This window comes from Equus caballus, chromosome 19 (genome assembly GCF_041296265.1).
Source record: "Equus caballus isolate H_3958 breed thoroughbred chromosome 19, TB-T2T, whole genome shotgun sequence".
Lineage (NCBI taxonomy): Eukaryota > Metazoa > Chordata > Mammalia > Perissodactyla > Equidae > Equus > Equus caballus.
In genome coordinates, this window is record NC_091702.1 from 18248008 (window position 1) to 18273213 (window position 25206).

General features: G+C 58.9%; 4 protein-coding genes across 4 annotated transcripts; all 4 read right to left on the reverse strand.

Annotated features, from left to right (window-relative positions):
• Positions 1-484: 484 nt before the first annotated feature.
• LOC138918903 (ral guanine nucleotide dissociation stimulator-like) lies at positions 485-4516 on the reverse strand. Its single transcript, XM_070242477.1, has 6 exons — positions 4308-4516; positions 3791-3901; positions 2657-2850; positions 1951-2010; positions 1057-1250; positions 485-792 (listed from the first exon to the last, which is right to left on the reverse strand). The coding sequence occupies exons 1-6, from the start codon at positions 4443-4445 to the stop codon at positions 629-631; spliced, it is 861 nt and encodes a 286-aa protein (XP_070098578.1). The 5' UTR covers positions 4446-4516; the 3' UTR covers positions 485-628.
• Positions 4517-6752: 2236 nt separating this feature from the next.
• Positions 6753-10785, reverse strand: LOC138918927 (ral guanine nucleotide dissociation stimulator-like). Its single transcript, XM_070242499.1, has 6 exons — positions 10571-10785; positions 10054-10164; positions 8920-9113; positions 8214-8273; positions 7321-7514; positions 6753-7056 (listed from the first exon to the last, which is right to left on the reverse strand). Exons 1-6 carry the CDS (start codon positions 10706-10708, stop codon positions 6893-6895), a joined length of 861 nt encoding a protein of 286 aa, XP_070098600.1. The 5' UTR covers positions 10709-10785; the 3' UTR covers positions 6753-6892.
• Positions 10786-13015: 2230 nt separating this feature from the next.
• LOC138918904 (ral guanine nucleotide dissociation stimulator-like) lies at positions 13016-17034 on the reverse strand. The gene is made up of 6 exons (XM_070242478.1): positions 16835-17034; positions 16318-16428; positions 15184-15377; positions 14478-14537; positions 13584-13777; positions 13016-13319 (listed from the first exon to the last, which is right to left on the reverse strand). The coding sequence occupies exons 1-6, from the start codon at positions 16970-16972 to the stop codon at positions 13156-13158; spliced, it is 861 nt and encodes a 286-aa protein (XP_070098579.1). The 5' UTR covers positions 16973-17034; the 3' UTR covers positions 13016-13155.
• Positions 17035-19275: 2241 nt separating this feature from the next.
• On the reverse strand, positions 19276-23294 carry LOC138918905 (ral guanine nucleotide dissociation stimulator-like). The gene is made up of 6 exons (XM_070242479.1): positions 23095-23294; positions 22578-22688; positions 21444-21637; positions 20738-20797; positions 19844-20037; positions 19276-19579 (listed from the first exon to the last, which is right to left on the reverse strand). The coding sequence occupies exons 1-6, from the start codon at positions 23230-23232 to the stop codon at positions 19416-19418; spliced, it is 861 nt and encodes a 286-aa protein (XP_070098580.1). The 5' UTR covers positions 23233-23294; the 3' UTR covers positions 19276-19415.
• Positions 23295-25206: the final 1912 nt, after the last annotated feature.

Genomic DNA, 25206 nt, shown 5'->3' on the forward strand with positions numbered 1-25206 from the left:
AACGTTACCAGGGCCCATCCAGGAAAGCGAAAGATTTGAAAGGGGTCTCCCTGGCCCCGACATTTCCCTCGCTGTTTCCAGCTCTGGTGTCACACCTCCAATGGGTCCCCATCCCCAGGAAGTGAAAAGAGGGAATAGCGGGGCATCCTCTTTGAGACAGAATCTTTGATCTCCGGGGGATTTTTCTTCTTAATGAAAACCGCTATCTCAATTTCAAACATCCGGAGTCACTCACCTCAGACCAGACCCAGCCAGGCACAGGAGGCCACCTCTGGAAGGCTGGCACTTCCATGCAAACTCCGGAGGAGGGAAACGCACGAAGTCCGACAGAAGGAAACTCAGTGGCTACCAGGGACTTGCGGTGGGAGGAAGGGAGACTGACTGCTTCCCAGGGACAGGGTTTCTCTTGGACAAAAATGGGCGGGTACTAGATGCGGATGACGTTGGTGTGACGTTGTGAGTCTGCTTCACGCCACTTCAGCGAACAATTGAAAAGAACCCAAGAACTAAACTTTATTGAACTGACGAGATAAAATACAGGGAAAGGTTAAGTAAAGAAAAACCAAAAACAAAACTTTAAAACCCACGCCATGGCTAGGGGAAGGCGAGGATTCTCTGGGGCTGCAGCTCAGGAGCTGAGGGTAGTGGCTGGGATGCTGCCAGTGCTTGCTGAAGGTCTTGAGCCGGCTGTGGCTCGCAAGATGCCTGTGCGGCTCTGAGCTGGGCTGGGCCCGAGAGGGAGAGACGGTGCCGGATCTTCAGGGTCTTCCGCGTCTTTCGGTGGAGCTGCAGCTGGAGATGGAAGAAGAGAAAACGCCACCAACATGACTGCCCGCCCAAGTCATTCCAAAGAAAGGGACCCTCTGCCGCCAATCCAGCAGTCTCAGTCCAAGCACCACGCCCCCGAAAGTCTTCCCAGACTCGAGTCCCTGGCAAGAGTGATCTGAGCCCGCCCCTTGCTCCCAGCCGAACCCCAGCCTCTGGACACTCTGCTCCGGGGGGCGCAGCGCCATCCCCTCTGCACACGCCCACGTCACACACCCGAGTCCTCCTCACCCTCAGTCTTGGCATCAGTGTGCTCAGGCTGCTCCAGCCGGGAAAGAAGAACGCGGGCGCGGTGCTCCAGCTCCGAGCCGGGCATATTGAGACCGATGTAGGCCAAGAGCAGTTCCAGGCTGGGAACATCTGGGGGCTGGATAAAATCCTCAGGGTACCATCGGAGCCAGGCGCCCAGAATGAAGGAGATGGCCCTGAGGACGGACAGGTGGGCAGCAGAGTCAGAGAAGGGTCCTTTCCTTGCACGCTGGCCTCCCGGGCATCCCTGTGCGGGCCTGGGCTCCTGGGCCTCCCGCTCCTGGCTGTCCAGGGGCCAGTCCTACTTGGCGGCCACCTCCAATCTGGCAGTCTTGGCAGAGCTAGGCCAGGGCACCAAGGAGGGGCTAGGAAAACGCCTTTGGAAGGGGGAGCCCTGTGCCGTGGTGGCGTCACCTCTCCTAGGCCTCAGGGAAGCCTGACACACTGCTTGGAGCATCTCTCCGCCCACTGCCCACTGGAACGTCAGCTGCGTGAGGGCAGCGAGCGGTGCAGTCTCCTCTTTTCATTGCCCTCCCTGGCACACAGGAGGTGCTCCCAGAACATCTGACCAGTGAGGGAACAACGGACATTGTCTCCCGCCCATGCTTCCCAGGGCCCTCCTCTTGCCTCCAACTTTCCCTCCTGGGCCTACGTGCTGCCTGATTCACCAGGTGTCCCATGAGGGTCATGCTCCCCTGCCCCGTATCTCGACCAGGGAGGGGCTTATGTGGCCCCGGAGCACTCCCTGAGCCCCCTGAGCAGGAGCTGAGCACCCGCTGGGGAGCTTCTAGCAGATGAGTGAGCGGGACGCTGCAGGCAACTGCCCTCCAAGTGTGGACGCTGGGCGCCCTCCTAGGGATTCCAAAGCCCACTCACTTTTTGAGTTGGTCTAGGGGTCCGCCGTCCTCATCGCCATAGGCAAGGACACAACCGTATCTAGAAGACACAGGAGGACGTCGCATGGACTGGACTGTGGATCAGGCCTGCGTGAGAAGCCTAGCGGCGCTGTCTCACTCCCAAGGAGAATGGAGCCCTGGAGGGCATGGCTGTCGCCTGCTCTGCGCACGGGATTCTGGTCAGTGCCTAGAAAACTTTCTGCACCTAGTGGGGACCTCTGTGTGTGCGTGATGAAGGAAGGAGCTCCAACCGGCCCCTCACTCCTGCTTGAGTGGGTCGGGGGCCTCGGCTCAGCCCAGGGATCGCTGCTCTGGCTTCACCCAGGTCAGAGACCTAGAAGAGCTCTGCCATCTCCTTTTCCAAAGGGAAGACAACAACTCAGTGAAGGCCACGGGCACGCTGAGGGACGAGGCGGAGGCTTCGCCTTAGGCAAGAGGAATATCCTCAATGAGCACAACCACAGCCCCTCCGCTCCAGTCGACCCTCCCAGAGGGTTAGGCTTCTCGAGAAGCCTTTGCAGGCAGCACCTGCCTGAGTCCCTACAATCTCCCCTGGAGGCTGATCCTCTCTTCAGCCCGCCTTGCAAGGAGCAAACCGAGGCTCGGGGAGGTGCCGTGACATCCCCAGCCTCACAGCTAGTAGGTGGCTGAATGCCCACAGTGCTGCGGAGGGGCACGGCACGCACCTTTGAAACAGAAGCTCCAGCACCTGTCGTGTGGTGGCAAAACCTCTATACGTGCACAGGAAGCTGTGGACGTAGGCGGTGTCGCCCTCCAGGAAGGCGGGCACCAGGTGCTCCACTCGCTTCTTCCGCCTTCCAGCCTGGACGGTCCACACCAGGCGGGACGCTTTGCTCTTCGCTGGGGATGGATTTTCAGCCTGGGGTCAGACAGAGGGGCCGCTTGCCATCAGAGGCCGCACCGCGGGCCCCAGGAGTGCCGGGGACTGGAGGTCGCACCGAATGCCCAAGCCCGCGGTGACTTGTGGCCGGAAGTGGGCATCATTGCCCAGGGCAAGGGAAGAATTCTCGGGATTCCAAGTAGGATGTGAGGTGGAGAAGGATTAAACCTCTTGGTCTCCTAGGTCTTTGTGCTGGCAGAGGAGTGACAGCCCCTCCCTGGATGAAGAGCATCAACCCTGGGGTGGCTGACCAACTGCCCATTCGAGACAGGAGAACACAGAGGCTTTTCGTGGGCTGGGAGGGATGAGGACGGGAGGACAGGCAGGGTGATCAGGGCGGTGCTGTGGAAATGGCAACAGAAGGTGCGGGTTCAGTGAAGGGCTGAGTCACTGGGCTAATGGGTCTCCCTTCTGGAAAGTTGGGCAGCCTGCTGAGGCCCGACGCCCTGACCTCGAGAGGCCACGTGGACGTGTTCCTCTGGACAGCAAAGGCAGAGGACCAGAAAGAACCCTGTGAGCCCCATGTCCTGTTGGGCAAAAAGCATGCCTATCCATCAGGATGCTGCGTCCGACTGGGAGAAGGTGGGGAAGGATTGCCAGGCCACATGGACACGTGAGGATGGGAGTTCAAACAGGAAAATCTCTACAGAACGCAAAAGGACTCTTGAACGCCCGTGAGCTGATGGGCTAGAAATGTCTCTGCTCTGCTACACCTCTGTGGACAGGGCCGTCTCCTCTGGCCAAGACGGGGGCTGGGCCCGCAGGGCAAGGTCGGGGGAAGAGATGGGGATTCAGATTCCTTTGGGAGCAGGGCTCCAGGCAGGAGCCCCGGGGCTGTCTCAGGGCCTTCGAAGACCTGGGGGTCCTCAGTGCTGTCTTGGGGCCCTGGGGCTTGGGTCTCCCCAGCACCTGCACTCACCCTGAGCCGGCCCTGGCCTCGCTTGGCAGCGTGGGGCACCTTCCCTTCCTGCAGGGTGGTGGAGTCGAGGGCGTCGTGGCTCAGCTGCTGGCCCATCTCCTGAGTGACGCTCTGGAAAGACAGTGCCCGGCAGCCAGGCGGCAAGCCTCAGAGACCCGACTGGCTGTCTTTGCTGGCTCTCACACCTCTGTGACTCTCTCCACTCTGGACACACATACCCCGCCCCACGGTCCACACAGACCTCCACCGAGGAGGGAAACACACGGCAGCCTGAGGGCCTGGAATGAGGAGGCAGCTTAGGGGTCCCCTTTCAGTCCTGCCAGCCCTGTCCTGCCTTGGGAACGTGACGGGAAAAGCAGGTTATTGCCAGCCCACCAACCTTCTGCGGCCAAGGGCAGATCCTGCCCACACGTCCCTCTGGCCCCCACACTCACGAGGACGGGATGAGGGCTGCCCTGGGAGGGCTCGGGGAGCTGGTCTGGCCTCGATTGGGCTGCTCTAGGCTTCCTCATGTTACCTGAGAGGACCTCCTGCCAAAGGTCCAGCGGTGGGGGGCGTGGGAGCTGAGCCAGCGTCCACAACGTCTCCAAAGGTTCTCCCTCCGGGCTTTCTGGGAACCAGAGCCCCGGTCAGGCGGGAGAAAGCAGGAGAACATGTTTCTCTATCAAGAGTCTCCAGCCAAGTGAGCTGGCTTTGCGCACGTGGCTGCCTAGTTGCGGGGGTTCCAAGTCTGTTGGGGTCTGTTGTCAAGGAAGTGACCTCATTTCCTGCAGTGCCCTTACCTGAGTGCCCCCCTCAGATACCACCCATGCAAACAGTCCTCTGGCCATGGCCTTGCTCACCCCCCTTCTCCATGCGACGTCGTAGGCGTACCCAGGAACACCAACACACCCGTCTCACAGGCTCCCTAGAGGGTCTGGGTGCGGCCGAGGTCCCAGCTTTGAGACTGACGCAGAAACAAGTCCTCTTCCTTACCTCTTCTGGATCCTGCATAAGCCGTTGTGTCTCTCAGGGCCTGTCGGCCTCCTGTCTGCACACTGGGGAGGACCGGAGCGTGGACTTGCTAGACATGTCCTCTGGCGTGTGTCCTACCTTAGAGGACGATACCTCTCAAACTGCAGGCGGGTGTCACTTGCAGGCAATGCCTCCCACCTCGTGTTTCTTCCTCTTGCCACTTGCCCTGTGTCTGCTTCTCTTCGGATCCCACCCTAGAGTCCATCCTTGCATCCAAGGTCAATGTGTGTGTGTGTGTGTGTGTGTGTGTGTTTGTGTGTGTGTGCATGCGCGTGTGTGTGTGTGTTTGTGTGCGTCCGCGTGTTGTGTGCTCAGGTTGTGGAGGCCAAGAAGAAAACAGCTCCCACAAAAGGGAGGGATTGGCAAGAGCTTCTCAAGGTCTCATGGTTCCTAATTTCAGAAGCCAAGCCTCCGCGTGGGGTCCCAGTCTTGCCCTAGAAGGTCAGAACACACACTTACCCATTGGACTCACCCTGTCGAGGGCCATTCCCTACCCCTCTAGGGGCCTCAGTTTCCCAATGTTCCAGTGAGAGATTCAATTCAGGACTGCATAGGCCTGAGCTCAGCAGAAAAGTGGCCGCCACTGCCTCCACCGTGGGTGTGATGTGGGCAGGGCTACAATCCAGGGTGCCCCGGACCTGGGCTCCTCCTCAAACAAGAACTGACCAAATGCCCGTGTACACTGCCGAATACTCCCCCTCACCCCCATGCCATCTCCAGATCTGTATGCACTTCCACCAACACAGCCTTCTCCAGAGGCCCCTGGGAATGCCTGTGTGCAGCCAGAGCCCCAGCCTTGAGGACGCAGAGCTGGCTTCCTCCCTGGCTCCGCCTTCTTCCTCATCTGGGATTCTGGGCAAGGCATTGAAGTTCTGGGGTCTTCTCCTTCTCCCGTCACTGGCCACCTGGGATCAGGACTTCCTGGTCTAGACCTCCTGCTGTAATCCCCTCCTCTTGAGTGTGGACTGACTGGAGCGATTCCACAGAGGACGGCAAAGCGATGCCGTGTCACTACTGAGATTTGGATGTGGTCAGTGGTCCCTGAGAACGCGCAAGGGGATAGGTGTGACTACTCACAGCCCACTGTGGGGCATCAGGTACCAGGAAGGAACAGCCCCAGGCTCCTTCCCGCACCACACCCTCACACACCCACACACCCACACCGCCCTCACACACAAACACACACACACTCACACACACACACACACGCCCCCGCACCAGAGCTCAATGAAGAGCTCTGAAAAGCTGGCCACCCCTTGTTCTGGGCAGTTGTTTCTTGGTAGAACGAGGGCATCGTTTCTTATGACTCATCTTTAAGTCATCCTTTTACCAAATTAACATTAATTATCTATCTCAAACGTTAAAACTTTGGGGAATATATTTTACTCCACGATACGCTTCTTATAAACGCCAGTGTTTCATATGCGATGAGAATATTTTTGAAATTTGCACATTTTGAAAACGTTACCAGGGCCCATCCAGGAAAGCGAAAGATTTGAAAGGGGTCTCCCTGGCCCCGACATTTCCCTCGCTGTTTCCAGCTCTGGTGTCACACCTCCAAGGGGTCCCCATCCCCAGGAAGTGAAAAGAGGGAATAGCGGGGCATCCTCTTTGAGACAGAATCTTTGATCTGCGGGGGATTTTTCTTCTTAATGAAAACCGCTATCTCAATTTCAAACATCCGGAGTCACTCACCTCAGACCAGACCCAGCCAGGCACAGGAGGCCACCTCTGGAAGGCTGGCACTTCCATGCAAACTCCGGAGGAGGGAAACGCACGGAGTCCGACAGAAGGAAACTCAGTGGCTACCAGGGACTTGCGGTGGGAGGAAGGGAGACTGACTGCTTCCCAGGGACAGGGTTTCTCTTGGACAAAAATGGGCGGGTACTAGATGCGGATGACGTTGGTGTGACGTTGTGAGTCTGCTTCACGCCACTTCAGCGAACAATTGAAAAGAACCCAAGAACTAAACTTTATTGAACTGACGAGATAAAATACAGGGAAAGGTTAAGTAAAGAAAAACCAAAAACAAAACTTTAAAACCCACGCCATGGCTAGGGGAAGGCGAGGATTCTCTGGGGCTGCAGCTCAGGAGCTGAGGGTAGTGGCTGGGATGCTGCCAGTGCTTGCTGAAGGTCTTGAGCCGGCTGTGGCTCGCAAGATGCCTGTGCGGCTCTGAGCTGGGCTGGGCCCGAGAGGGAGAGACGGTGCCGGATCTTCAGGGTCTTCCGCGTCTTTCGGTGGAGCTGCAGCTGGAGATGGAAGAAGAGAAAACGCCACCAACATGACTGCCCGCCCAAGTCATTCCAAAGAAAGGGACCCTCTGCCGCCAATCCAGCAGTCTCAGTCCAAGCACCACGCCCCCGAAAGTCTTCCCAGACTCCAGTCCCTGGCAAGAGTGATCTGAGCCCGCCCCTTGCTCCCAGCCGAACCCCAGCCTCTGGACACTCTGCTCCGGGGGGCGCAGCGCCATCCCCTCTGCACACGCCCACGTCACACACCCGAGTCCTCCTCACCCTCAGTCTTGGCATCAGTGTGCTCAGGCTGCTCCAGCCGGGAAAGAAGAACGCGGGCGCGGTGCTCCAGCTCCGAGCCGGGCATATTGAGACCGATGTAGGCCAAGAGCAGTTCCAGGCTGGGAACATCTGGGGGCTGGATAAAATCCTCAGGGTACCATCGGAGCCAGGCGCCCAGAATGAAGGAGATGGCCCTGAGGACGGACAGGTGGGCAGCAGAGTCAGAGAAGGGTCCTTTCCTTGCACGCTGGCCTCCCGGGCATCCCTGTGCGGGCCTGGGCTCCTGGGCCTCCCGCTCCTGGCTGTCCAGGGGCCAGTCCTACTTGGCGGCCACCTCCAATCTGGCAGTCTTGGCAGAGCTAGGCCAGGGCACCAAGGAGGGGCTAGGAAAACGCCTTTGGAAGGGGGAGCCCTGTGCCGTGGTGGCGTCACCTCTCCTAGGCCTCAGGGAAGCCGGACACACTGCTTGGAGCATCTCTCCGCCCACTGCCCACTGGAACGTCAGCTGCGTGAGGGCAGCGAGCGGTGCAGTCTCCTCTTTTCATTGCCCTCCCTGGCACACAGGAGGTGCTCCCAGAACATCTGACCAGTGAGGGAACAACGGACATTGTCTCCCGCCCATGCTTCCCAGGGCCCTCCTCTTGCCTCCAACTTTCCCTCCTGGGCCAAGTGCTGCCTGATTCACCAGGTGTCCCATGAGGGTCATGCTCCCCTGCCCCGTATCTCGACCAGGGAGGGGCTTATGTGGCCCCGGAGCACTCCCTGAGCCCCCTGAGCAGGAGCTGAGCACCCGCTGGGGAGCTTCTAGCAGATGAGTGAGCGGGACGCTGCAGGCAACTGCCCTCCAAGTGTGGACGCTGGGCGCCCTCCTAGGGATTCCAAAGCCCACTCACTTTTTGAGTTGGTCTAGGGATCCGCCGTCCTCATCGCCATAGGCAAGGACACAACCGTATCTAGAAGACACAGGAGGACGTCGCATGGACTGGACTGTGGATCAGGCCTGCGTGAGAAGCCTAGCGGCGCTGTCTCACTCCCAAGGAGAATGGAGCCCTGGAGGGCATGGCTGTCGCCTGCTCTGCGCACGGGATTCTGGTCAGTGCCTAGAAAACTTTCTGCACCTAGTGGGGACCTCTGTGTGTGCGTGATGAAGGAAGGAGCTCCAACCGGCCCCTCACTCCTGCTTGAGTGGGTCGGGGGCCTCGGCTCAGCCCAGGGATCGCTGCTCTGGCTTCACCCAGGTCAGAGACCTAGAAGAGCTCTGCCATCTCCTTTTCCAAAGGGAAGACAACAACTCAGTGAAGGCCACGGGCACGCTGAGGGACGAGGCGGAGGCTTCGCCTTAGGCAAGAGGAATATCCTCAATGAGCACAACCACAGCCCCTCCGCTCCAGTCGACCCTCCCAGAGGGTTAGGCTTCTCGAGAAGCCTTTGCAGGCAGCACCTGCCTGAGTCCCTACAATCTCCCCTGGAGGCTGATCCTCTCTTCAGCCCGTCTTGCAAGGAGCAAACCGAGGCTCGGGGAGGTGCCGTGACATCCCCAGCCTCACAGCTAGTAGGTGGCTGAATGCCCACAGTGCTGCGGAGGGGCACGGCACGCACCTTTGAAACAGAAGCTCCAGCACCTGTCGTGTGGTGGCAAAACCTCTATACGTGCACAGGAAGCTGTGGACGTAGGCGGTGTCGCCCTCCAGGAAGGCGGGCACCAGGTGCTCCACTCGCTTCTGCCGCCTTCCAGCCTGGACGGTCCACACCAGGCGGGACGCTTTGCTCTTCGCTGGGGATGGATTTTCAGCCTGGGGTCAGACAGAGGGGCCACTTGCCATCAGAGGCCGCACCGCGGGCCCCAGGAGTGCCGGGGACTGGAGGTCGCACCGAATGCCCAAGCCCGCGGTGACTTGTGGCCGGAAGTGGGCATCATTGCCCAGGGCAAGGGAAGAATTCTCGGGATTCCAAGTAGGATGTGAGGTGGAGAAGGATTAAACCTCTTGGTCTCCTAGGTCTTTGTGCTGGCAGAGGAGTGACAGCCCCTCCCTGGATGAAGAGCATCAACCCTGGGGTGGCTGACCAACTGCCCATTCGAGACAGGAGAACACAGAGGCTTTTCGTGGGCTGGGAGGGATGAGGACGGGAGGACAGGCAGGGTGATCAGGGCGGTGCTGTGGAAATGGCAACAGAAGGTGCGGGTTCAGTGAAGGGCTGAGTCACTGGGCTAATGGGTCTCCCTTCTGGAAAGTTGGGCAGCCTGCTGAGGCCCGACGCCCTGACCTCGAGAGGCCACGTGGACGTGTTCCTCTGGACAGCAAAGGCAGAGGACCAGAAAGAACCCTGTGAGCCCCATGTCCTGTTGGGCAAAAAGCATGCCTATCCATCAGGATGCTGCGTCCGACTGGGAGAAGGTGGGGAAGGATTGCCAGGCCACATGGACATGTGAGGATGGGAGTTCAAACAGGAAAATCTCTACAGAACGCAAAAGGACTCTTGAACGCCCGTGAGCTGATGGGCTAGAAATGTCTCTGCTCTGCTACACCTCTGTGGACAGGGCCGTCTCCTCTGGCCAAGACGGGGGCTGGGCCCGCAGGGCAAGGTCGGGGGAAGAGATGGGGATTCAGATTCCTTTGGGAGCAGGGCTCCAGGCAGGAGCCCCGGGGCTGTCTCAGGGCCTTCGAAGACCTGGGGGTCCTCAGTGCTGTCTTGGGGCCCTGGGGCTTGGGTCTCCCCAGCACCTGCACTCACCCTGAGCCGGCCCTGGCCTCGCTTGGCAGCGTGGGGCACCTTCCCTTCCTGCAGGGTGGTGGAGTCGAGGGCGTCGTGGCTCAGCTGCTGGCCCATCTCCTGAGTGACGCTCTGGAAAGACAGTGCCCGGCAGCCAGGCGGCAAGCCTCAGAGACCCGACTGGCTGTCTTTGCTGGCTCTCACACCTCTGTGACTCTCTCCACTCTGGACACACATACCCCGCCCCACGGTCCACACAGACCTCCACCGAGGAGGGAAACACACGGCAGCCTGAGGGCCTGGAATGAGGAGGCAGCTTAGGGGTCCCCTTTCAGTCCTGCCAGCCCTGTCCTGCCTTGGGAACGTGACGGGAAAAGCAGGTTATTGCCAGCCCACCAACCTTCTGCGGCCAAGGGCAGATCCTGCCCACACGTCCCTCTGGCCCCCACACTCACGAGGACGGGATGAGGGCTGCCCTGGGAGGGCTCGGGGAGCTGGTCTGGCCTCGATTGGGCTGCTCTAGGCTTCCTCATGTTACCTGAGAGGACCTCCTGCCAAAGGTCCAGCGGTGGGGGGCGTGGGAGCTGAGCCAGCGTCCACAACGTCTCCAAAGGTTCTCCCTCCGGGCTTTCTGGGAACCAGAGCCCCGGTCAGGCGGGAGAAAGCAGGAGAACATGTTTCTCTATCAAGAGTCTCCAGCCAAGTGAGCTGGCTTTGCGCACGTGGCTGCCTAGTTGCGGGGGTTCCAAGTCTGTTGGGGTCTGTTGTCAAGGAAGTGACCTCATTTCCTGCAGTGCCCTTACCTGAGTGCCCCCCTCAGATACCACCCATGCAAACAGTCCTCTGGCCATGGCCTTGCTCACCCCCCTTCTCCATGCGACGTCGTAGGCGTACCCAGGAACACCAACACACCCGTCTCACAGGCTCCCTAGAGGGTCTGGGTGCGGCCGAGGTCCCAGCTTTGAGACTGACGCAGAAACAAGTCCTCTTCCTTACCTCTTCTGGATCCTGCATAAGCCGTTGTGTCTCTCAGGGCCTGTCGGCCTCCTGTCTGCACACTGGGGAGGACCGGAGCGTGGACTTGCTAGACATGTCCTCTGGCGTGTGTCCTACCTTAGAGGACGATACCTCTCAAACTGCAGGCGGGTGTCACTTGCAGGCAATGCCTCCCACCTCGTGTTTCTTCCTCTTGCCACTTGCCCTGTGTCTGCTTCTCTTCGGATCCCACCCTAGAGTCCATCCTTGCATCCAAGGTCAATGTGTGTGTGTGTGTGTGTGTGTGTGTGTTTGTGTGTGTGTGCATGCGCGTGTGTGTGTGTGTTTGTGTGCGTCCGCGTGTTGTGTGCTCAGGTTGTGGAGGCCAAGAAGAAAACAGCTCCCACAAAAGGGAGGGATTGGCAAGAGCTTCTCAAGGTCTCATGGTTCCTAATTTCAGAAGCCAAGCCTCCGCGTGGGGTCCCAGTCTTGCCCTAGAAGGTCAGAACACACACTTACCCATTGGACTCACCCTGTCGAGGGCCATTCCCTACCCCTCTAGGGGCCTCAGTTTCCCAATGTTCCAGTGAGAGATTCAATTCAGGACTGCATAGGCCTGAGCTCAGCAGAAAAGTGGCCGCCACTGCCTCCACCGTGGGTGTGATGTGGGCAGGGCTACAATCCAGGGTGCCCCGGACCTGGGCTCCTCCTCAAACAAGAACTGACCAAATGCCCGTGTACACTGCCGAATACTCCCCCTCACCCCCATGCCATCTCCAGATCTGTATGCACTTCCACCAACACAGCCTTCTCCAGAGGCCCCTGGGAATGCCTGTGTGCAGCCAGAGCCCCAGCCTTGAGGACGCAGAGCTGGCTTCCTCCCTGGCTCCGCCTTCTTCCTCATCTGGGATTCTGGGCAAGGCATTGAAGTTCTGGGGTCTTCTCCTTCTCCCGTCACTGGCCACCTGGGATCAGGACTTCCTGGTCTAGACCTCCTGCTGTAATCCCCTCCTCTTGAGTGTGGACTGACTGGAGCGATTCCACAGAGGACGGCAAAGCGATGCCGTGTCACTACTGAGATTTGGATGTGGTCAGTGGTCCCTGAGAACGCGCAAGGGGATAGGTGTGACTACTCACAGCCCACTGTGGGGCATCAGGTACCAGGAAGGAACAGCCCCAGGCTCCTTCCCGCACCACACCCTCACACACCCACACACCCACACCGCCCTCACACACAAACACACACACACTCACACACACACACACACGCCCCCGCACCAGAGCTCAATGAAGAGCTCTGAAAAGCTGGCCACCCCTTGTTCTGGGCAGTTGTTTCTTGGTAGAACGAGGGCATCGTTTCTTATGACTCATCTTTAAGTCATCCTTTTACCAAATTAACATTAATTATCTATCTCAAACGTTAAAACTTTGGGGAATATATTTTACTCCACGATACGCTTCTTATAAACGCCAGTGTTTCATATGCGATGAGAATATTTTTGAAATTTGCACATTTTGAAAACGTTACCAGGGCCCATCCAGGAAAGCGAAAGATTTGAAAGGGGTCTCCCTGGCCCCGACATTTCCCTCGCTGTTTCCAGCTCTGGTGTCACACCTCCAAGGGGTCCCCATCCCCAGGAAGTGAAAAGAGGGAATAGCGGGGCATCCTCTTTGAGACAGAATCTTTGATCTGCGGGGGATTTTTCTTCTTAATGAAAACCGCTATCTCAATTTCAAACATCCGGAGTCACTCACCTCAGACCAGACCCAGCCAGGCACAGGAGGCCACCTCTGGAAGGCTGGCACTTCCATGCAAACTCCGGAGGAGGGAAACGCACGGAGTCCGACAGAAGGAAACTCAGTGGCTACCAGGGACTTGCGGTGGGAGGAAGGGAGACTGACTGCTTCCCAGGGACAGGGTTTCTCTTGGACAAAAATGGGCGGGTACTAGATGCGGATGACGTTGGTGTGACGTTGTGAGTCTGCTTCACGCCACTTCAGCGAACAATTGAAAAGAACCCAAGAACTAAACTTTATTGAACTGACGAGATAAAATACAGGGAAAGGTTAAGTAAAGAAAAACCAAAAACAAAACTTTAAAACCCACGCCATGGCTAGGGGAAGGCGAGGATTCTCTGGGGCTGCAGCTCAGGAGCTGAGGGTAGTGGCTGGGATGCTGCCAGTGCTTGCTGAAGGTCTTGAGCCGGCTGTGGCTCGCAAGATGCCTGTGCGGCTCTGAGCTGGGCTGGGCCCGAGAGGGAGAGACGGTGCCGGATCTTCAGGGTCTTCCGCGTCTTTCGGTGGAGCTGCAGCTGGAGATGGAAGAAGAGAAAACGCCACCAACATGACTGCCCGCCCAAGTCATTCCAAAGAAAGGGACCCTCTGCCGCCAATCCAGCAGTCTCAGTCCAAGCACCACGCCCCCGAAAGTCTTCCCAGACTCCAGTCCCTAGCAAGAGTGATCTGAGCCCGCCCCTTGCTCCCAGCCGAACCCCAGCCTCTGGACACTCTGCTCCGGGGGGCGCAGCGCCATCCCCTCTGCACACGCCCACGTCACACACCCGAGTCCTCCTCACCCTCAGTCTTGGCATCAGTGTGCTCAGGCTGCTCCAGCCGGGAAAGAAGAACGCGGGCGCGGTGCTCCAGCTCCGAGCCGGGCATATTGAGACCGATGTAGGCCAAGAGCAGTTCCAGGCTGGGAACATCTGGGGGCTGGATAAAATCCTCAGGGTACCATCGGAGCCAGGCGCCCAGAATGAAGGAGATGGCCCTGAGGACGGACAGGTGGGCAGCAGAGTCAGAGAAGGGTCCTTTCCTTGCACGCTGGCCTCCCGGGCATCCCTGTGCGGGCCTGGGCTCCTGGGCCTCCCGCTCCTGGCTGTCCAGGGGCCAGTCCTACTTGGCGGCCACCTCCAATCTGGCAGTCTTGGCAGAGCTAGGCCAGGGCACCAAGGAGGGGCTAGGAAAACGCCTTTGGAAGGGGGAGCCCTGTGCCGTGGTGGCGTCACCTCTCCTAGGCCTCAGGGAAGCCGGACACACTGCTTGGAGCATCTCTCCGCCCACTGCCCACTGGAACGTCAGCTGCGTGAGGGCAGCGAGCGGTGCAGTCTCCTCTTTTCATTGCCCTCCCTGGCACACAGGAGGTGCTCCCAGAACATCTGACCAGTGAGGGAACAACGGACATTGTCTCCCGCCCATGCTTCCCAGGGCCCTCCTCTTGCCTCCAACTTTCCCTCCTGGGCCTACGTGCTGCCTGATTCACCAGGTGTCCCATGAGGGTCATGCTCCCCTGCCCCGTATCTCGACCAGGGAGGGGCTTATGTGGCCCCGGAGCACTCCCTGAGCCCCCTGAGCAGGAGCTGAGCACCCGCTGGGGAGCTTCTAGCAGATGAGTGAGCGGGACGCTGCAGGCAACTGCCCTCCAAGTGTGGACGCTGGGCGCCCTCCTAGGGATTCCAAAGCCCACTCACTTTTTGAGTTGGTCTAGGGGTCCGCCGTCCTCATCGCCATAGGCAAGGACACAACCGTATCTAGAAGACACAGGAGGACGTCGCATGGACTGGACTGTGGATCAGGCCTGCGTGAGAAGCCTAGCGGCGCTGTCTCACTCCCAAGGAGAATGGAGCCCTGGAGGGCATGGCTGTCGCCTGCTCTGCGCACGGGATTCTGGTCAGTGCCTAGAAAACTTTCTGCACCTAGTGGGGACCTCTGTGTGTGCGTGATGAAGGAAGGAGCTCCAACCGGCCCCTCACTCCTGCTTGAGTGGGTCGGGGGCCTCGGCTCAGCCCAGGGATCGCTGCTCTGGCTTCACCCAGGTCAGAGACCTAGAAGAGCTCTGCCATCTCCTTTTCCAAAGGGAAGACAACAACTCAGTGAAGGCCACGGGCACGCTGAGGGACGAGGCGGAGGCTTCGCCTTAGGCAAGAGGAATATCCTCAATGAGCACAACCACAGCCCCTCCGCTCCAGTCGACCCTCCCAGAGGGTTAGGCTTCTCGAGAAGCCTTTGCAGGCAGCACCTGCCTGAGTCCCTACAATCTCCCCTGGAGGCTGATCCTCTCTTCAGCCCGCCTTGCAAGGAGCAAACCGAGGCTCGGGGAGGTGCCGTGACATCCCCAGCCTCACAGCTAGTAGGTGGCTGAATGCCCACAGTGCTGCGGAGGGGCACGGCACGCACCTTTGAAACAGAAGCTCCAGCACCTGTCGTGTGGTGGCAAAACCTCTATACGTGCACAGGAAGCTGTGGACGTAGGCGGTGTCGCCCTCCAGGAAGGCGGGCACCAGGTGCTCCACTCGCTTCTGCCGCCTTCCAGCCTGGACGGTCCACACCAGGCGGGACGCTTTGCTCTTCGCTGGGGATGGATTTTCAGCCTGGGGTCAGACAGAGGGGCCGCTTGCCATCAGAGGCCGCACCGCGGGCCCCAGGAGTGCCGGGGACTGGAGGTCGCACCGAATGCCCAAGCCCGCGGTGACTTGTGGCCGGAAGTGGGCATCATTGCCCAGGGCAAGGGAAGAATTCTCGGGATTCCAAGTAGGATGTGAGGTGGAGAAGGATTAAACCTCTTGGTCTCCTAGGTCTTTGTGCTGGCAGAGGAGTGACAGCCCCTCCCTGGATGAAGAGCATCAACCCTGGGGTGGCTGACCAACTGCCCATTCGAGACAGGAGAACACAGAGGCTTTTCGTGGGCTGGGAGGGATGAGGACGGGAGGACAGGCAGGGTGATCAGGGCGGTGCTGTGGAAATGGCAACAGAAGGTGCGGGTTCAGTGAAGGGCTGAGTCACTGGGCTAATGGGTCTCCCTTCTGGAAAGTTGGGCAGCCTGCTGAGGCCCGACGCCCTGACCTCGAGAGGCCACGTGGACGTGTTCCTCTGGACAGCAAAGGCAGAGGACCAGAAAGAACCCTGTGAGCCCCATGTCCTGTTGGGCAAAAAGCATGCCTATCCATCAGGATGCTGCGTCCGACTGGGAGAAGGTGGGGAAGGATTGCCAGGCCACATGGACATGTGAGGATGGGAGTTCAAACAGGAAAATCTCTACAGAACGCAAAAGGACTCTTGAACGCCCGTGAGCTGATGGGCTAGAAATGTCTCTGCTCTGCTACACCTCTGTGGACAGGGCCGTCTCCTCTGGCCAAGACGGGGGCTGGGCCCGCAGGGCAAGGTCGGGGGAAGAGATGGGGATTCAGATTCCTTTGGGAGCAGGGCTCCAGGCAGGAGCCCCGGGGCTGTCTCAGGGCCTTCGAAGACCTGGGGGTCCTCAGTGCTGTCTTGGGGCCCTGGGGCTTGGGTCTCCCCAGCACCTGCACTCACCCTGAGCCGGCCCTGGCCTCGCTTGGCAGCGTGGGGCACCTTCCCTTCCTGCAGGGTGGTGGAGTCGAGGGCGTCGTGGCTCAGCTGCTGGCCCATCTCCTGAGTGACGCTCTGGAAAGACAGTGCCCGGCAGCCAGGCGGCAAGCCTCAGAGACCCGACTGGCTGTCTTTGCTGGCTCTCACACCTCTGTGACTCTCTCCACTCTGGACACACATACCCCGCCCCACGGTCCACACAGACCTCCACCGAGGAGGGAAACACACGGCAGCCTGAGGGCCTGGAATGAGGAGGCAGCTTAGGGGTCCCCTTTCAGTCCTGCCAGCCCTGTCCTGCCTTGGGAACGTGACGGGAAAAGCAGGTTATTGCCAGCCCACCAACCTTCTGCGGCCAAGGGCAGATCCTGCCCACACGTCCCTCTGGCCCCCACACTCACGAGGACGGGATGAGGGCTGCCCTGGGAGGGCTCGGGGAGCTGGTCTGGCCTCGATTGGGCTGCTCTAGGCTTCCTCATGTTACCTGAGAGGACCTCCTGCCAAAGGTCCAGCGGTGGGGGGCGTGGGAGCTGAGCCAGCGTCCACAACGTCTCCAAAGGTTCTCCCTGCGGGCTTTCTGGGAACCAGAGCCCCGGTCAGGCGGGAGAAAGCAGGAGAACATGTTTCTCTATCAAGAGTCTCCAGCCAAGTGAGCTGGCTTTGCGCACGTGGCTGCCTAGTTGCGGGGGTTCCAAGTCTGTTGGGGTCTGTTGTCAAGGAAGTGACCTCATTTCCTGCAGTGCCCTTACCTGAGTGCCCCCCTCAGATACCACCCATGCAAACAGTCCTCTGGCCATGGCCTTGCTCACCCCCCTTCTCCATGCGACGTCGTAGGCGTACCCAGGAACACCAACACACCCGTCTCACAGGCTCCCTAGAGGGTCTGGGTGCGGCCGAGGTCCCAGCTTTGAGACTGACGCAGAAACAAGTCCTCTGCCTTACCTCTTCTGGATCCTGCATAAGCCGTTGTGTCTCTCAGGGCCTGTCGGCCTCCTGTCTGCACACTGGGGAGGACCGGAGCGTGGACTTGCTAGACATGTCCTCTGGCGTGTGTCCTACCTTAGAGGACGATACCTCTCAAACTGCAGGCGGGTGTCACTTGCAGGCAATGCCTCCCACCTCGTGTTTCTTCCTCTTGCCACTTGCCCTGTGTCTGCTTCTCTTCGGATCCCACCCTAGAGTCCATCCTTGCATCCAAGGTCAATGTGTGTGTGTGTGTGTGTGTGTGTTTGTGTGTGTGTGCATGCGTGTGTGTGTGTGTGTTTGTGTGCGTCCGCGTGTTGTGTGCTCAGGTTGTGGAGGCCAAGAAGAAAACAGCTCCCACAAAAGGGAGGGATTGGCAAGAGCTTCTCAAGGTCTCATGGTTCCTAATTTCAGAAGCCAAGCCTCCGCGTGGGGTCCCAGTCTTGCCCTAGAAGGTCAGAACACACACTTACCCATTGGACTCACCCTGTCGAGGGCCATTCCCTACCCCTCTAGGGGCCTCAGTTTCCCAATGTTCCAGTGAGAGATTCAATTCAGGACTGCATAGGCCTGAGCTCAGCAGAAAAGTGGCCGCCACTGCCTCCACCGTGGGTGTGATGTGGGCAGGGCTACAATCCAGGGTGCCCCGGACCTGGGCTCCTCCTCAAACAAGAACTGACCAAATGCCCGTGTACACTGCCGAATACTCCCCCTCACCCCCATGCCATCTCCAGATCTGTATGCACTTCCACCAACACAGCCTTCTCCAGAGGCCCCTGGGAATGCCTGTGTGCAGCCAGAGCCCCAGCCTTGAGGACGCAGAGCTGGCTTCCTCCCTGGCTCCGCCTTCTTCCTCATCTGGGATTCTGGGCAAGGCATTGAAGTTCTGGGGTCTTCTCCTTCTCCCGTCACTGGCCACCTGGGATCAGGACTTCCTGGTCTAGACCTCCTGCTGTAATCCCCTCCTCTTGAGTGTGGACTGACTGGAGCGATTCCACAGAGGACGGCAAAGCGATGCCGTGTCACTACTGAGATTTGGATGTGGTCAGTGGTCCCTGAGAACGCGCAAGGGGATAGGTGTGACTACTCACAGCCCACTGTGGGGCATCAGGTACCAGGAAGGAACAGCCCCAGGCTCCTTCCCGCACCACACCCTCACACACCCACACACCCACACCGCCCTCACACACAAACACACACACACTCACACACACACACACACGCCCCCGCACCAGAGCTCAATGAAGAGCTCTGAAAAGCTGGCCACTCCTTGTTCTGGGCAGTTGTTTCTTGGTAGAACGAGGGCATCGTTTCTTATGACTCATCTTTAAGTCATTCTTTTACCAAATTAACATTAATTATCTATCTCAAACGTTAAAACTTTGGGGAATATATTTTACTCCACGATACGCTTCTTATAAACGCCAGTGTTTCATATGCGATGAGAATATTTTTGAAATTTGCACATTTTGAAAACGTTACCAGGGCCCATCCAGGAAAGCGAAAGATTTGAAAGGGGTCTCCCTGGCCCCGACATTTCCCTCGCTGTTTCCAGCTCTGGTGTCACACCTCCAATGGGTCCCCATCCCCAGGAAGTGAAAAGAGGGAATAGCGGGGCATCCTCTTTGAGACAGAATCTTTGATCTCCGGGGGATTTTTCTTCTTAATGAAAACCGCTATCTCAATTTCAAACATCCGGAGTCACTCACCTCAGACCAGACCCAGCCAGGCACAGGAGGCCACCTCTGGAAGGCTGGCACTTCCATGCAAACTCCGGAGGAGGGAAACGCACGGAGTCCGACAGAAGGAAACTCAGTGGCTACCAGGGACTTGCGGTGGGAGGAAGGGAGACTGACTGCTTCCCAGGGACAGGGTTTCTCTTGGACAAAAATGGGCGGGTACTAGATGCGGATGACGTTGGTGTGATGTTGTGAGTCTGCTTCACGCCACTTCAGCGAACAATTGAAAAGAACCCAAGAACTAAACTTTATTGAACTGACGAGATAAAATACAGGGAAAGGTTAAGTAAAGAAAAACCAAAAACAAAACTTTAAAACCCACGCCATGGCTAGGGGAAGGCGAGGATTCTCTGGGGCTGCAGCTCAGGAGCTGAGGGTAGTGGCTGGGATGCTGCCAGTGCTTGCTGAAGGTCTTGAGCCGGCTGTGGCTCGCAAGATGCCTGTGCGGCTCTGAGCTGGGCTGGGCCCGAGAGGGAGAGACGGTGCCGGATCTTCAGGGTCTTCCGCGTCTTTCGGTGGAGCTGCAGCTGGAGATGGAAGAAGAGAAAACGCCACCAACATGACTGCCCGCCCAAGTCATTCCAAAGAAAGGGACCCTCTGCCGCCAATCCAGCAGTCTCAGTCCAAGCACCACGCCCCTGAAAGTCTTCCCAGACTCCAGTCCCTGGCAAGAGTGATCTGAGCCCGCCCCTTGCTCCCAGCCGAACCCCAGCCTCTGGACACTCTGCTCCGGGGGGCGCAGCGCCATCCCCTCTGCACACGCCCACGTCACACACCCGAGTCCTCCTCACCCTCAGTCTTGGCATCAGTGTGCTCAGGCTGCTCCAGCCGGGAAAGAAGAACGCGGGCGCGGTGCTCCAGCTCCGAGCCGGGCATATTGAGACCGATGTAGGCCAAGAGCAGTTCCAGGCTGGGAACATCTGGGGGCTGGATAAAATCCTCAGGGTACCATCGGAGCCAGGCGCCCAGAATGAAGGAGATGGCCCTGAGGACGGACAGGTGGGCAGCAGAGTCAGAGAAGGGTCCTTTCCTTGCACGCTGGCCTCCCGGGCATCCCTGTGCGGGCCTGGGCTCCTGGGCCTCCCGCTCCTGGCTGTCCAGGGGCCAGTCCTACTTGGCGGCCACCTCCAATCTGGCAGTCTTGGCAGAGCTAGGCCAGGGCACCAAGGAGGGGCTAGGAAAACGCCTTTGGAAGGGGGAGCCCTGTGCCGTGGTGGCGTCACCTCTCCTAGGCCTCAGGGAAGCCTGACACACTGCTTGGAGCATCTCTCCGCCCACTGCCCACTGGAACGTCAGCTGCGTGAGGGCAGCGAGCGGTGCAGTCTCCTCTTTTCATTGCCCTCCCTGGCACACAGGAGGTGCTCCCAGAACATCTGACCAGTGAGGGAACAACGGACATTGTCTCCCGCCCATGCTTCCCAGGGCCCTCCTCTTGCCTCCAACTTTCCCTCCTGGGCCTACGTGCTGCCTGATTCACCAGGTGTCCCATGAGGGTCATGCTCCCCTGCCCCGTATCTCGACCAGGGAGGGGCTTATGTGGCCCCGGAGCACTCCCTGAGCCCCCTGAGCAGGAGCTGAGCACCCGCTGGGGAGCTTCTAGCAGATGAGTGAGCGGGACGCTGCAGGCAACTGCCCTCCAAGTGTGGACGCTGGGCGCCCTCCTAGGGATTCCAAAGCCCACTCACTTTTTGAGTTGGTCTAGGGGTCCGCCGTCCTCATCGCCATAGGCAAGGACACAACCGTATCTAGAAGACACAGGAGGACGTCGCATGGACTGGACTGGGGATCAGGCCTGCGTGAGAAGCCTAGCGGCGCTGTCTCACTCCCAAGGAGAATGGAGCCCTGGAGGGCATGGCTGTCGCCTGCTCTGCGCACGGGATTCTGGTCAGTGCCTAGAAAACTTTCTGCACCTAGTGGGGACCTCTGTGTGTGCGTGATGAAGGAAGGAGCTCCAACCGGCCCCTCACTCCTGCTTGAGTGGGTCGGGGGCCTCGGCTCAGCCCAGGGATCGCTGCTCTGGCTTCACCCAGGTCAGAGACCTAGAAGAGCTCTGCCATCTCCTTTTCCAAAGGGAAGACAACAACTCAGTGAAGGCCACGGGCACGCTGAGGGACGAGGCGGAGGCTTCGCCTTAGGCAAGAGGAATATCCTCAATGAGCACAACCACAGCCCCTCCGCTCCAGTCGACCCTCCCAGAGGGTTAGGCTTCTCGAGAAGCCTTTGCAGGCAGCACCTGCCTGAGTCCCTACAATCTCCCCTGGAGGCTGATCCTCTCTTCAGCCCGCCTTGCAAGGAGCAAACCGAGGCTCGGGGAGGTGCCGTGACATCCCCAGCCTCACAGCTAGTAGGTGGCTGAATGCCCACAGTGCTGCGGAGGGGCACGGCACGCACCTTTGAAACAGAAGCTCCAGCACCTGTCGTGTGGTGGCAAAACCTCTATACGTGCACAGGAAGCTGTGGACGTAGGCGGTGTCGCCCTCCAGGAAGGCGGGCACCAGGTGCTCCACTCGCTTCTGCCGCCTTCCAGCCTGGACGGTCCACACCAGGCGGGACGCTTTGCTCTTCGCTGGGGATGGATTTTCAGCCTGGGGTCAGACAGAGGGGCCGCTTGCCATCAGAGGCCGCACCGCGGGCCCCAGGAGTGCCGGGGACTGGAGGTCGCACCGAATGCCCAAGCCCGCGGTGACTTGTGGCCGGAAGTGGGCATCATTGCCCAGGGCAAGGGAAGAATTCTCGGGATTCCAAGTAGGATGTGAGGTGGAGAAGGATTAAACCTCTTGGTCTCCTAGGTCTTTGTGCTGGCAGAGGAGTGACAGCCCCTCCCTGGATGAAGAGCATCAACCCTGGGGTGGCTGACCAACTGCCCATTCGAGACAGGAGAACACAGAGGCTTTTCGTGGGCTGGGAGGGATGAGGACGGGAGGACAGGCAGGGTGATCAGGGCGGTGCTGTGGAAATGGCAACAGAAGGTGCGGGTTCAGTGAAGGGCTGAGTCACTGGGCTAATGGGTCTCCCTTCTGGAAAGTTGGGCAGCCTGCTGAGGCCCGACGCCCTGACCTCGAGAGGCCACGTGGACGTGTTCCTCTGGACAGCAAAGGCAGAGGACCAGAAAGAACCCTGTGAGCCCCATGTCCTGTTGGGCAAAAAGCATGCCTATCCATCAGGATGCTGCGTCCGACTGGGAGAAGGTGGGGAAGGATTGCCAGGCCACATGGACATGTGAGGATGGGAGTTCAAACAGGAAAATCTCTACAGAACGCAAAAGGACTCTTGAACGCCCGTGAGCTGATGGGCTAGAAATGTCTCTGCTCTGCTACACCTCTGTGGACAGGGCCGTCTCCTCTGGCCAAGACGGGGGCTGGGCCCGCAGGGCAAGGTCGGGGGAAGAGATGGGGATTCAGATTCCTTTGGGAGCAGGGCTCCAGGCAGGAGCCCCGGGGCTGTCTCAGGGCCTTCGAAGACCTGGGGGTCCTCAGTGCTGTCTTGGGGCCCTGGGGCTTGGGTCTCCCCAGCACCTGCACTCACCCTGAGCCGGCCCTGGCCTCGCTTGGCAGCGTGGGGCACCTTCCCTTCCTGCAGGGTGGTGGAGTCGAGGGCGTCGTGGCTCAGCTGCTGGCCCATCTCCTGAGTGACGCTCTGGAAAGACAGTGCCCGGCAGCCAGGCGGCAAGCCTCAGAGACCCGACTGGCTGTCTTTGCTGGCTCTCACACCTCTGTGACTCTCTCCACTCTGGACACACATACCCCGCCCCACGGTCCACACAGACCTCCACCGAGGAGGGAAACACACGGCAGCCTGAGGGCCTGGAATGAGGAGGCAGCTTAGGGGTCCCCTTTCAGTCCTGCCAGCCCTGTCCTGGCTTGGGAACGTGACGGGAAAAGCAGGTTATTGTCAGCCCACCAACCTTCTGCGGCCAAGGGCAGATCCTGCCCACACGTCCCTCTGGCCCCCACACTCACGAGGACGGGATGAGGGCTGCCCTGGGAGGGCTCGGGGAGCTGGTCTGGCCTCGATTGGGCTGCTCTAGGCTTCCTCATGTTACCTGAGAGGACCTCCTGCCAAAGGTCCAGCGGTGGGGGGCGTGGGAGCTGAGCCAGCGTCCACAACGTCTCCAAAGGTTCTCCCTGCGGGCTTTCTGGGAACCAGAGCCCCGGTCAGGCGGGAGAAAGCAGGAGAACATGTTTCTCTATCAAGAGTCTCCAGCCAAGTGAGCTGGCTTTGCGCACGTGGCTGCCTAGTTGCGGGGGTTCCAAGTCTGTTGGGGTCTGTTGTCAAGGAAGTGACCTCATTTCCTGCAGTGCCCTTACCTGAGTGCCCCCCTCAGATACCACCCATGCAAACAGTCCTCTGGCCATGGCCTTGCTCACCCCCCTTCTCCATGCGACGTCGTAGGCGTACCCAGGAACACCAACACACCCGTCTCACAGGCTCCCTAGAGGGTCTGGGTGCGGCCGAGGTCCCAGCTTTGAGACTCACGCAGAAACAAGTCCTCTTCCTTACCTCTTCTGGATCCTGCATAAGCCGTTGTGTCTCTCAGGGCCTGTCGGCCTCCTGTCTGCACACTGGGGAGGACCGGAGCGTGGACTTGCTAGACATGTCCTCTGGCGTGTGTCCTACCTTAGAGGACGATACCTCTCAAACTGCAGGCGGGTGTCACTTGCAGGCAATGCCTCCCACCTCGTGTTTCTTCCTCTTGCCACTTGCCCTGTGTCTGCTTCTCTTCGGATCCCACCCTAGAGTCCATCCTTGCATCCAAGGTCAATGTGTGTGTGTGTGTGTGTGTGTGTGTGTTTGTGTGTGTGTGCATGCGCGTGTGTGTGTGTGTTTGTGTGCGTCCGCGTGTTGTGTGCTCAGGTTGTGGAGGCCAAGAAGAAAACAGCTCCCACAAAAGGGAGGGATTGGCAAGAGCTTCTCAAGGTCTCATGGTTCCTAATTTCAGAAGCCAAGCCTCCGCGTGGGGTCCCAGTCTTGCCCTAGAAGGTCAGAACACACACTTACCCATTGGACTCACCCTGTCGAGGGCCATTCCCTACCCCTCTAGGGGCCTCAGTTTCCCAATGTTCCAGTGAGAGATTCAATTCAGGACTGCATAGGCCTGAGCTCAGCAGAAAAGTGGCCGCCACTGCCTCCACCGTGGGTGTGATGTGGGCAGGGCTACAATCCAGGGTGCCCCGGACCTGGGCTCCTCCTCAAACAAGAACTGACCAAATGCCCGTGTACACTGCCGAATACTCCCCCTCACCCCCATGCCATCTCCAGATCTGTATGCACTTCCACCAGCACAGCCTTCTCCAGAGGCCCCTGGGAATGCCTGTGTGCAGCCAGAGCCCCAGCCTTGAGGACGCAGAGCTGGCTTCCTCCCTGGCTCCGCCTTCTTCCTCATCTGGGATTCTGGGCAAGGCATTGAAGTTCTGGGGTCTTCTCCTTCTCCCGTCACTGGCCACCTGGGATCAGGACTTCCTGGTCTAGACCTCCTGCTGTAATCCCCTCCTCTTGAGTGTGGACTGACTGGAGCGATTCCACAGAGGACGGCAAAGCGATGCCGTGTCACTACTGAGATTTGGATGTGGTCAGTGGTCCCTGAGAACGCGCAAGGGGATAGGTGTGACTACTCACAGCCCACTGTGGGGCATCAGGTACCAGGAAGGAACAGCCCCAGGCTCCTTCCCGCACCACACCCTCACACACCCACACACCCACACCGCCCTCACACACAAACACACACACACTCACACACACACACACACGCCCCCGCACCAGAGCTCAATGAAGAGCTCTGAAAAGCTGGCCACCCCTTGTTCTGGGCAGTTGTTTCTTGGTAGAACGAGGGCATCGTTTCTTATGACTCATCTTTAAGTCATCCTTTTACCAAATTAACATTAATTATCTATCTCAAACGTTAAAACTTTGGGGAATATATTTTACTCCACGATACGCTTCTTATAAACGCCAGTGTTTCATATGCGATGAGAATATTTTTGAAATTTGCACATTTTGAAAACGTTACCAGGGCCCATCCAGGAAAGCGAAAGATTTGAAAGGGGTCTCCCTGGCCCCGACATTTCCCTCGCTGTTTCCAGCTCTGGTGTCACACCTCCAAGGGGTCCCCATCCCCAGGAAGTGAAAAGAGGGAATAGCGGGGCATCCTCTTTGA